Source organism: Pan troglodytes, chromosome 1, assembly GCF_028858775.2.
Source record: "Pan troglodytes isolate AG18354 chromosome 1, NHGRI_mPanTro3-v2.0_pri, whole genome shotgun sequence".
Lineage (NCBI taxonomy): Eukaryota > Metazoa > Chordata > Mammalia > Primates > Hominidae > Pan > Pan troglodytes.
Window position 1 is genome coordinate 43348372 of NC_072398.2, and position 12592 is coordinate 43360963.

A 12592-nucleotide genomic window follows, 5' to 3' on the forward strand; every position below is an offset into this window, starting at 1 on the left:
ATCCTGTCTTTGAATTTAAATGGTGTCTTAATCTATACAGCCAAGAATATCCCTCTGCTCAGGTTTAAGTATAGGTGGTAACGTATATTTATCTTAATTTTTTTTTTTTTTTTTTTGAGACGGAGTCTCTCTCTTTCGCCCAGGCTGGAGTGCAGTGGCGTGATGTTGGCTCACTCACTGCGAGCTCCGCCTCCCGGGTTCAAGCCATTCTCCTGCCTCAGCCTCCCGAGTAGCTGGGACTACAGGCGCCCGCCACCACACCCAGCTAATTTTTTAGTATTTTTAGTGGAGACCGGGTTTCACCACATTGGCCAGGATGGTCTCAATCTCCTGACCTCGTGATCTGCCCGCCTCGGCCTCCCAAAGTGGTGAAATTACAGGCGTGAGCCACCGCGCCTGGCCTATTTCTCTTAATTTTTTAAGTTCACTTGATCGATTTAGGCCTACGGTAACAGTGCATTTTTTAATCTAAGGCTCTTTTGCCAGGTAGGCTGTTTGCGTACTAACATGGAAGCTTACATGTATATCTCTAGAGAAGAAGTATTAAACTTTTAGATTTAGAATACAGAGTACAAAAATAGAAATGAAGATTTGTTTGAGATGTTAAAGATACGTTACTTGATAGGGAGTACTTAAAGTCATTTAGAGTCATAGATTCTGCAGATATTCTCACTGTTTTGATTTTGTAATAGTCAGGACAGGCTAACCATTCACTTTATTAAGACCATGCATATATCCCCAGAACTAGTTCTTTCCCGAGGTCTAGTTTTATAAATGTTGCTGATAAACCAGGTCTGTAAAATTGGAAAAGGAAAAAAAAGTTTAGAAACAAAAGAATAGAGTCAAATACATAGATGTACATAAATCTGTGAGGCTTTCATAGTTTTTTAAATAAAGCATCTTTTGACTGGACCAATTAATTTGTTTCCTTCCCCTTCTGTATAAAGCTTAACATTACCATAATTTTTGTGCATTATAATGTAACTGTACTATACCTAAAAATTGCTTTTGCCTTGAAAAGCTTAGTAATAACCTTGTTTATCAAGTATACGTATATGTGTGTGTAGCAGTAAGAGTAAAATATCATTTACAACGTTAGCTTATAAATATGGCAACTTTGTATATAATGAATATATAGGTACATGGTGATTTGGCTCATTTCGCTGTTTTATGTATATTTGTTTTGAGAGACGGGAGATTGTTTTGTAGAAAAGAATGGTATTTGAGACCGGGCGTGGTGGCTCACGCCTGTAATCCCAGCACTTTGGGAGGCCAAGACGGGCGGATCACGAGATCAGGGGAGACCAGCCTGGCCAACATGGTGAAACCCCGTCTCTACTAAAGATACAAATATTAGCCAGGCGTGGTGGCACACGCCTGTAATCTCAACTACTCAGGAAGCTGAAGCAGGAGAATCGCTTGAACTCGGGAGGCAGAGGTTGCAGTGAGCCAAGATCTCGCCATTGCACTCTAGCCTGGGCGACAGGGCAAGACTTCATCTCAAAAAAAAAAAAGAGAGAGAAAAGAATGGTATTTGAATTATCACTGAGATGAGCAGTATGAGAATTGTAGCTTGACATACTTGTGGTTTATGCTATGCTTTCTTATAACAGAATGTTAAGTACTTAGGCTTAAGTGGGGGCCTTTAAAAAATAATTTTTGGCTGGGTGCAGTGGCTCGTGCCTGTAATCCCAGCACTTTGGGAGGCTGAGGCAGGATGACTACCTGAGCTCAGGAGTTTGAGACCAGCCTGGGCAACACTGGGAGACCCTGTCTCTACAAAAAATGAAAAAAATTTAGCCAGCATGCGTCTGTAGTCCCAGCTACTCAGGAGGCTGAGGCAGGCGGATTACTTGGGCCCAGTAGGTCAAGGTTGCAGTGAGCCATGATTGTGTTACTGCTCTCCAGCCTAGGTGACAGAGTGACACCCTGTCTCAAAAAATTAATTAAATAATTTTCTTTTTTTTTCTTTTTTTCCTTTTTTTTTTTGTTGAGATTGAGTTTCACTTTTGTTGCCCAGGCTGGAGTGCAATAGAGCTATCTCGGCTCACCACAACCTCTGACCCCTGGGTTCAAGTGATTCTCCTGCCTCAGCTTCCGAAGTAGCAGGGATTACAGGCATACACCACCACGCTTGGCTAATTTTGTGTTTTTAGTAGAGACGAGGTTTCTCTATGTTGATCAGGTTGATCTCGAACTCCCAACCTCAGATGATCCACCAGCCTTGGCCTCCCAAAGTGCTGGGATTACAGGTGTGAGCCACCACGTCCAGCAATTAAATAATTTTCAAAGTGCTAGTTCAGTTCTGTTTATGAAAGAGAAATGTGTGTTCTGATGTCTTAGAAAAATCCTACAGTTTTATGATTTTAATTAGAGTCTCTTCTTTCTACAGAAATAGGAAGGTTGTTGATTACTCACAGTTTCAGGAATCTGATGATGCAGGTAAGTTTTGTGGTTTCAACAAATTTTAAGTTGGACTGACCAGTGGAGGTTACTAGCTTATATAGTTTTATTACGCTTTTGGAATAAGTTTTACTTTTTTATTTTTAGATCATTTACCAAAACCATGTCATGATCTGTGTCAACCAAAGCAAAAGTTGAACTTACATGGATTTTAACTTTTCCTTGGTAAATCATTGATAATAAACATTAAACAGCTTTTTTCTTACCTGGTTTTGGAGTCCAAAGTTTAAATGTCCAGTAATTCTGATATAGTGTTCATTACTTAAAATATCTCCTGCTGTCAGCCGGGCGCCATGGCTCATGCCTGTAATCCCAGCACTTTGGGAGGCCAAGGTGGGCGGACCACTTGAGGTCAGGAGTTCCAGACCATCCTGGCCAACATGGTGAAACCCCATCTCTGCTAAAAATACAAAAATTAGCCGGGAGTGGTGGCATGCACCTGTAATCCCAGCTACTCTGGAGGCTGAGGCAAGAGAATCGCTTGAACTCGGGAGGCGGAGATTGCAGTGAGCCGAGATGGCACCACTGCACTCCAGCCTGGGCAACAGAAAGAGACCCTGTCTCAAAAAAAAAAAAAATCCACTACAGCCAGGCACAGTGGCTCACGCCTATAATCCCAGCACTTTGCAGGGGAAAAAAAATCTCCTGCTGTTGCTACAATAAAACTTGTGCCTTGTATTATGTTTTTACATAATAAAGCAACTAAGATGAGAGTCTGTTTTGTGAAACAACTTATATTTGTGAACTAATTCATCAAGGAATGAGTGTTGTGTAGCTAAGTCTTAGCCATAAGAGGTTTTTTCAGAGTTGTCTCCTTAATCTCATTACTTTCCAGATATGTTTACTATTCTTTTTTCTTTATTTTTATTCTAACTTTTCTTTATAAAGATAATATGTGCCCTTTGGGAAGACTTAGAAAATACTGAAAGATATAAAGAAGAGAAAAAAAATAATATGTAGCACTAATATTTATTAAATGCTTACTACATGTCAGGAATTGTTTCAAATGTTTGTATTTAATATTTACTTAGAATAATCTGTTAATGTGTGATATACTATTATTATTTCTATTTTGAGTATCTTGTTAATAAAAGGTATTTGAAAAATTCCTATCAATGCTTATATAATATCCCATAATGGAATTTATAATGTTTCTGACCACTTAATAATTGCTGACGCTCCAGACTACTTCCAGCATCTCGCCATCGTGTGTGTGTGTGTGCATGTGTGTGTGTGCAAATGGTGCAGTAAACAGTTTTGGAAATAATTTCCTTTTAAGGTAGAGTCATTTTCATTAGTTTTATAGGGCTTTTGAAATTGGAGATATTTTCTTCAAGTGCAAGATTATGTTGTATTTAATGCTTTAGTTTAAAAGTAATTTGCTTAGTAATAGTAATTGTGTTTACTTCCTAAAATGTTTGTAATATAACCATATTACAATAATTTTCAAATAAGTGTGAAGATGTTGAAATCAAAAGGGGAGGGTATAAAATGATGAGAGAGGTTTAGCTATAGATAGATGAAATATATATCATAAGGACTAGAGGGTAATATGCAAAAACGAAGTGAAGGTGATAGGACTGCATTGGGAAATAATTTAGTTTTTTAAAGATGAAAGAAACTATTTGGGAAATCCTGCTCCTCTCACCATTTAAACAGCATGAGAGATAATTATGTCAGTAAATATAGTGGTGATTTTAACATGTAAAAATCATAGTTAATTAAGTTTGAAAAACACTGTTTAGATGAAGATTATGGAAGAGATTCGGGCCCTCCCACTAAGAAAATTCGATCATCTCCCCGAGAAGCTAAAAATAAGAGGCGATCTGGAAAGAATTCACAGGAAGATAGGTAAGAGGCATTGTTTTTCTGTTCCTGCTTACACTGTCACCACTCTGAGATGAGAGCAGTCTCTGATCTCTAAATTGTTGGAATCTCATATACTTTTGAAAAGTACTTACTGTCCACTTAATATTTTGCATATTTCATATTATCTCAGGCTGTGCTTGAGTATATAATTTGTTATCTAAGGTTAATACTGACACTTTCATTGTAGTGATAACAAAAAATAAGTGATATATCTCATTCAGTCACAAATCACTGGCACAATTATAACTAAAGCTTGTAGAATCTTAAGTTGTATAGCCTGCTGCATTTTGCTGTCTCATAATCAATTCTCCTTTGTTTAAATAATTTAACCATTTTGGAGAGTTTCTTTTCCCTTAGTTTTACAAATGAGTTGTGATTTTAACTATAATTTTGCCTCATAAGACCAGGATATTAGGAGTACATGGTGGCTCATGCTTGTAATCCCAGGACTTTGGGAGGCCTAGGTAGGAGGATCGCTTGAGCCCAGGAGTTTGAGACCAGCCTGGGCAATATAAGGAGACCACATCTCTACACAAAAATTTAAAAATTGGCCGGGAATGGTGGCACTTGCCTGTAGTCCCAGCTACTCAGGAGTCCGAGGCAGGAGGATCCTTTGAGCCCAGGAGTTCAAGGCTGCAGTGAGCTATGATTGCACCACTGCACTCCAGCCTAGGTGACAGAGCCAAGACTGTCTTGGGAAAAAAAAACAACAACAAGACGAGGATATTGTAATTTCTGCCTTGTTAGTAAAGTTATACACACTCTCACACTTGATGTAACATGAACTTGTTACACTTGGTGTAACAAGACCTTCTTGGTGATAATGGTGATTATAGTGATGATGATGGCTACTGTTTATTATGTGACAATCTCTATTATGTGTTTTACGTACACTATCATTTAATTCTTACATCATCTCTATTTGGGTAAATATTAACTTCTTAGAGGGGTTCTGTGATTTAACCAAAGTTATCCAGCAAATGGACAAACAGGTTATGAAACCATGTCTGTTGGACTCCGAAGTACATTGTTTAACCATTAGAGCTCTATACCGCTTCCAAATAATACTATTACAAATGAGCAGTTCAAATAAATGAAATATTTCTCACTACTTCTAAGAATCTTGGAGCACCAAAATCATTATTAAATTCATGTATTTACCTAGTAGTTTTATTTATGTTGACAACCTCTAATACTTTTTTTGCTGGAGCATTTCAGAAGTGTGCTTTTAAGGAAAAATAATACAGAATTATACTGTTGGGAAACAAGTCTTCTAGAGCTTCTTGGTATATGTCTAACATAGTTGTTGTTGTTTGTTTTTAATAGAGATGGGCTCTCGCCATGTTGCCCAGGCTAGTTTCAAACTCCTGGGCTCAAGCGATCCTCCCATCTCAGCGTCCCAAAGTGCAGGGATTATAGTGTGAGCCACCATGCCTGGCCTAAAACAGTTTTTTGTTTGTTTGTTTGTTTGTTTGTTTTTTGAGGCAGTCTCACTCTTGTCACCCAGGCTGGAGTGCAATGGTATGGTCTCAGCTCACTGCAACCTCCGCCTTCTGGGTTCAAGTGATTCTCTCGCCTCAGCCTCCCGAGTAGCTGGGACTACGGGCACCCACCACCACACCTGGCTAATTTTTGTATTTTTAGTAGAGACGGGGTTTCACAGTGTTGGCTAGGCTGGTCTTGAACTCCTGACCCCGTGATCAGCCCACCTCGGCCTCCCAAAGTGTTGGAATTACAGGCGTGAGCCACCCCGCCGGGCCAAACAGTTTTATATGGCAGCCCAACTCAGAACTATTTTTCATTATATTCATTATCTTATTTCTCCTAGGAAAGACCTGCTTTGTGGCATGTTATAATGTCTCATTGACATAATTAACATCTAGCTTACAGTTTTTCTTGTTGCAGTCATTTGATTTTATTATTCTGAGTGCTGGAAGGATTGAAATAAATACGGGTTTTATTGCTATCTGTATGCCTTGTGTATTTATTCTCAGACCAGTGCTCTGTTGATTTTTCTGTTTTCAAAGTTCAACCTTCACTTAACTTTGCTGTAGTGGTGCTTAAAGATTAATGTAGTCTATAAACTCGATAAAAGAGCTGGAAAAAATAATATAATTCATCATTGTGTTAGAATTATGAATTTGGTGTTTATTTTGCATAAAAAACATTTATACAGAACAGTCACAGGTTTCAGAATTATAAAGTGTCTTGGACTCAGGTTGCTTAGTAAAGGAATATGTTTGGTCATTCTCTTTGCTTAGGAATCATGGGTTCAGTAATTTCTCATTTGAGTGTGGTCTAGATTATGGGGAATACCAAAAGTGATTTATAAGACCTGCTATTTGAGAAAGGAAAGCTTTGAAGGCAGTTGTTACGTGCGAGTTTTTGGTTTTTGTTCTTCAGAATTTTTCATGGAATCATAAAATTGTAGCATTGAAAAATACCAAGTGATTTGCCTAAGATCATACAACTAACTAATGACAAACAGACTACTAGGTGCTGGGTATGGTGGCTCACGCTTGTAATCCCAGCACTTTGGGATGCCAGGACAGGTGGATCACTTGAGCTCAGGAGTTCGTCACCAGCCTGGGCAACATGGTGAAACCCCATCTCTATTTTTAAAAATATGGAAATTAACAAAGAGAGATAGGATACTAGAATCCAGATTCTGGAGTTAAGACTTATGAAGACATAATGTGTTCGGTTGTAACTAAAAATTGTTTTTAAAAACTTTCCATTGAACTTTGAAGCTCCTTAACTTCTTATTTTACTTTGTGGAGTGATTTTGAGCTCATTTTATTTTCTTCATGGTACCACCAGGCAGGACTATATGTTGATGTTTCTGATACAAAGAAATATTGGAAGGAAATATTAATAGGGGATAATTCAATCAATTTATTTTCCATTTTGTTCTAGGTAAATTTTTAGGCATATTATAAGTTAGGTAAGATAACTGAACTACATTTCCTTTTTTTTTTTGGGCGGGGGATGGAGTCTTGCTCTGTCACCCAAGCTGGAGTGCAGCGGTGCAATCTTAGCTCACTGCAACCTCTGCCTCCTGGGTTCAAGTGATTCTCCTCTCTCAGCCTCCCGAGTAGCTGAGATTACAACCATGCACCACCACGCCTGGCTAATATTTGTATTTTTAGTAGAGACAGGGTTTCACCATGTTAGCCAGGCTGGTCTTGAACTCCTGGCCTCCAGCGATCTGCCTACCTCAGCCACCCAAACTGCTGAGATTACAGGCGTGAGCCACCACGCCCGGACTACAGTTCCTTTTAATAATTTTAGATATTTTAGCAGTTTTTCTTGTGTATATTTAGTGATCTTTATTTGCCATCAACACTATGTATTTTTAGTGTTTTTATACTCTGCCTCTGTTCGAGAATATTTTTCTTATTAAATATTCTTGTGAACCAAGCTTTATCCATAGGTGAAAAAATTCCAGCCTGTGTTGAGACAGCTTCTTTTTTTCCTTTGAGTCTTTGGAAGCAGTGTTTTGTAACGTAAATAAAATTGTGCTTATTCACCAGCATCCCTGTAAATAAGGAAATAAAGTACTCCTTAGCATTTGTTTGAAGATTTTGTATAGAAGAGGTATTTTTCACTTCTTCTCAAGTCAGAAATCAGAGATCTATGTTCACTTAGATTTTGAGCTAAGACTTTTATGCATTTGCTTTTTTGCCTCCCTTTATAGTGAGGACTCAGAAGACAAAGATGTGAAGACCAAGAAGGATGATTCTCACTCAGCAGGTAGTAAACTATTTTAAATGTAAGAGGTATAATTATATTTATATATTATTTTATTAGATGTTTTAATAAGTGATTTCTATGCCAGGCACTGTTGCAAATCTGGGATTACAAAGACGTTTCCATCTTCAAAGAGCTCCTAATGATTCTCAGTCCTGGTGGCTTATTACAGTCATCTATGAATCTTTTTTAAAATGCATATTCTGGGTCCTGTCCCAAAATTTCTGATTAAATAGATCTAAGTGGGATGTTGGGGCTTGGTTTTCTTTAAGTATCTATACATTATTCTTATGCACAGTCAATATTGGAAATCATTTACATAAACAAAAGACATCAAACTAAATAGGATAATATATAAATATAAAACTTGGTAAAATAGGGGCATTAAAAGGGGGAGTGGTGGACTCTGGGTGGAAAAGCAAATGAAAGTTTCATTCCCACTCTTTTTAGTGGAGACATAGCCTTTTGAAACAGTAGCCATAGAGAAAGTTTTTTTTGTAAAAATTTTAACTTAAATTAATATGAATTAATGGGGAGTCTCCATGGCCAAATAAAATGTTCAGTCCTGATGATTCTACTTGTTGTTGGTATTTATTTTTAAATTCAATCTTCTAAGAATTGAGATTTTTAATCCATATTACTTCCAGCCACTTTAGTTTTGACCTACATTCCCTTGCTGTTGTCTCCCTGGATCTCCCTTTAAATGAGACTGCTGTTTAGCTAATACAAAGGGGAGAGACAAAGTTCTGCTAAATTCACTCTGCTTAGCTGTTTTGCTTTCCCTCCTATTCAAGTATACTATCTGGCTACCTAAGTTGAAAAGAAACTGTATTAATCTTTTGCACTATCTGGTGATCCTGTGATAATATAGTATATGCTTTCAGTCATTTGCCTTATAAATCCTAGTTTGAATCTCTTACACTTGCTAGTTTATTGAGCACTTCTAGATAAATAACTCTGTACTAGTATTAAGCTAAGCTTCTACCAAGTGGGTTTAGTTTTGGGTCTGCCATGTCAGCTTTATTCTGTTTGTCTCTAGATGAGATTTTTAAAAGTGAAAGAGATGACTTGAACACTGACTATGGCAAGGCTCATGGGACTAGAAGTGTTTTCAGAAAAGGGCTATAGGTAGAGACTAAGGCAAATATGGTTTAGTCTAGAGGCAGTAGGCTGGCAGCCTACCCTTTAACCAAATTTATTCACAATCACAACTGTGTTAAAAATTTTTTTAGGCTGAGCATGGTGGCTCCCACCCACCATCCCAGCACTTTGGGAAGCCAAGGTGGGTGGATCACCTGAGGTCAAGGGTTCAAGACCAGCCTGGCCAACATGGCAAAACCCTGTCTCTATCAAAAATACAAAAATTTGGCTGAGCCCGGAGGCTCATGCCTGTAATCCCAGCAATTTGGGAGGCCAAGGCAGGTGGATCACCTGAGGTCAGGAGTTTGAGACCAGCTGGCCAACATGGCAAAACTCCTTCTCTACTAAAAATAAAAAAATTAGCCAGGTGTGGTGGCGGGTGCCTGTAATCCCAGCTACTCGGGAGGCTGAGGCAGGAGAATCACTTGAACCTGGGAGGCAGAGGTTGCATTGAGCTGAGATCCCACTGTTGTACTCCAGCCTAAGCAAGAAGAGCAAAACTCCATCTCAAAAAACAAACAAGCAAACAACAACAACAACAAGAAATTAGCCGGGCATGGCTGCATGTGCCTGGAGTCCCAGCTACTCGAGAGGATGAGACAAGAGAATAGCTTGAACCCAGGAGGCACAGGCTGCAGTGAGCCAAGATTGCACCACTGCACTCCAATCTGGGCGACAGAGTGAGACTCCAAATTTAAAAAAAAAAAAATTTTTTTTTCATTAATAGACTCTAAGAATATGTGAAAGTAAATTTTTTATAGGCTTCTCCAAATGTCTTTCACTAATTAATCTAAATATGTATTTTAAAGATTTTCCAGCTGGGCACAGTGGCTCACGCCTGTAATCCCAGCACTTTGGGAGGCCAAGGAGGGTGGATCACCTGAGGTCGGGAGTTTGAGACCAGCCTGACCAACATGGTGAAACCCTGTCTCTACTAAAAATACAAAATTAGCCAGGAGTGGTGGCGCACACCTGTAATCCCAGCTACTCGGGAGGCTGAGGCAGGAGAATCGCTTGAACCTGGGAGGTGAGGTTGCAGTGAGGCAAGATTGCGCTATTGCACTCCAGCCTGGGCAACAAGAGCAAAACTCCATCTCAAAAAAAAAAAGGTTTTCCACAATCCCCTCTAAATTGAAATGGTCACAAGCCATTCATTGTAAAGGGTAACAGTTTGACATTATTTTAGGGTTTTCGTGTTTTATGTCTTAGAATAAAGATTATTGGAAGACATTCTTTCTCTCTCATACTATGTTAAGATATTTTTCTAACTTTAGCTTTCAAAAACAGTGAACATAGATTTGAATGTAATTGAGAATTTTAGAGCAAAGCAATGATGTAACTTTAAAGTATAGGAGTCATGTATTCATGCTTTAATTCAGCTTGGCTACTGCTTAAAATTGCATGCCCTTGTTACTTTATATGTAATAGTGGGTACATAGTCTTGTCCAAGTTCATTCTTTGTGAATTTAGGTCCCCTTTATACATTTTGTAGAATTTTTTTTTTTTTTATGTTGTGGGATACATGTGCAGGATGTGCAGGTTTGTTACATACGTAAATGTGTGCCATGGTGATTTGCTGCACCCATCAACCCATCACCTAGGTATTAAGCCCAGCATGCATTAGCTATTTTTTAATGCTCTCCCTCTCCATCCCCCCACCCTGCCCCCTCCCTCGCCACAGGCACCAGTGTGTGTTGTTCCCCTCCCTGTGTCCATGTGTTCTCATTGTTCAGCTCCCACTTATAAGCGAGAACATGCAGTGTTTGGTCTTTTGTGCCTGCATTAGTTTGCTGAGGATAATGGCCTCCAGCTCCATCCATGTCCCTGCAAAGAACATGATCTCCTTCCCTTTTCATGGCTGCATAGTATTCCATGGTGTGTATGTACCACATTTTCTTTATCCAGTCTATCATTGATGGGCATTTGAGTTGATTCCATCATTTTGCAGAAATGTTGAAGGATAGAATTTGCCCTTTTACAATGAAATAAAGCTGCAGATTATATCCTATATTGGCCACTATGTTGGCCTTTTCAGTCAGTTATGTTTTCAGTCAATTATTAATCTTTTGCACTATCTTGTCAAATACAAAATTCTTTAATCATTATATCATGGTAATTCTGATATTGCAGAGGATAGTGAAGATGAAAAAGAAGATCATAAAAATGTGCGCCAACAACGGCAGGCGGCGTCTAAAGCAGCTTCTAAACAGAGAGAGATGCTCATGGAAGATGTGGGCAGTGAGGAAGAACAAGAAGAGGAGGATGAGGCACCGTTCCAGGAGAGTATGTGAAGTTGTTTTGTGTACTTTGGTTGTTTGGTCATAATTGTAGTTTGTGACCTTGGTTACGTTGGCATTTTCTAGGATGCTAAATGTTACAACCAGTCCCTTAAATTGGGTAGATACTCCCTGTTAAAAGAGATGACTGTATTGGTTCCTGTTAATATTTTTAAAGGTTCAGAGATTCTCACGATTGCCCACCATTTGTAATGGTTGCACCCTTTATTTAATGATGTCTGTGTTCAAACACTGAATGAACAATTTGCTTAAGTAACAGTCACATTAGGCATTGTGATTGAGATTTGTATTTTACCCTGGTGGAGGAGGTTGTAGACCTCTTTTCACAGGAAAAAAACATGTTAATAATAAAATTTAGGTGTTTCACAGGTTATTCAGATTAGTTAATTCTATGTATTTTTGTTTTGTGTTTGGTTTTCTTGTTTCACTTATTCATAATTGGACCAAAAAGGCCCTGTCAGTTCAGTTTTGTTTCCCTGGTCTCAACCAGTACTACTTGGAAGTGATGGAACTACCAAAAGTTATTTGATAGTTTCAGTTTTTATTCAGATTAACTCTTACCCTTCCTGTTTTCAATCTACTTTTCAAACACATCACTCATGTAACTCTCTCATGTAAGGTGCATGCAAAATCCATTTGACAAATGAGGCCGGTGATGACTCCAGTCAAATTGGTAGTACAGCTCCAAATAGAATCCAAGGGTGTTTGACTCCCAAATCCCATCCTCTAGTCATTCTTAGCACTCTCTTCCTTTTTTACTTGGAAGGATGTGTACATTAAGTTAGATGTTGAAATTCTTCTTTCTTCTCAGAAGATTCCGGCAGCGATGAAGATTTCCTAATGGAAGATGATGACGATAGTGACTATGGCAGTTCGAAAAAGAAAAACAAAAAGATGGTTAAGAAGTCCAAACCTGAAAGAAAAGAAAAGAAAATGCCCAAACCCAGACTAAAGGCTACAGGTAATTTCTGCAGAAGTGAAATTAAATTTACTGCTTTAAAGATTTTGAGAACCATTATTTTCAATACAGAAATTCCTCATTAGGATTTGGCATTGGCCTGATGTTTAGCAGG

The 12592-nt window shown here is 38.5% G+C and overlaps 1 protein-coding gene and 1 non-coding gene across 3 annotated transcripts in view; both read left to right on the top strand.

The window, feature by feature from the left end:
• NUCKS1 (nuclear casein kinase and cyclin dependent kinase substrate 1) overlaps positions 1–12592 on the top strand; it is a 37131-nt gene that overhangs the window by 18315 nt on the left and 6224 nt on the right. The window contains exons 2-6 of one of the 2 annotated variants that reach the window (XM_514141.9): positions 2393–2442; positions 4209–4314; positions 8030–8085; positions 11353–11505; positions 12331–12480. In XM_514141.9, coding sequence (XP_514141.3) covers positions 2393–2442; positions 4209–4314; positions 8030–8085; positions 11353–11505; positions 12331–12480 — 515 coding nt within the window. The remainder of the gene's footprint in view (positions 1–2392; positions 2443–4208; positions 4315–8029; positions 8086–11352; positions 11506–12330; positions 12481–12592) is intronic. The other variant, XM_009441299.5, reaches the window with a different exon arrangement.
• On the top strand, positions 658–789 carry LOC112207285 (small nucleolar RNA SNORA72). The gene has a single exon (XR_002941717.1). It is a non-coding gene; the product is annotated as a small nucleolar RNA SNORA72 (small nucleolar RNA).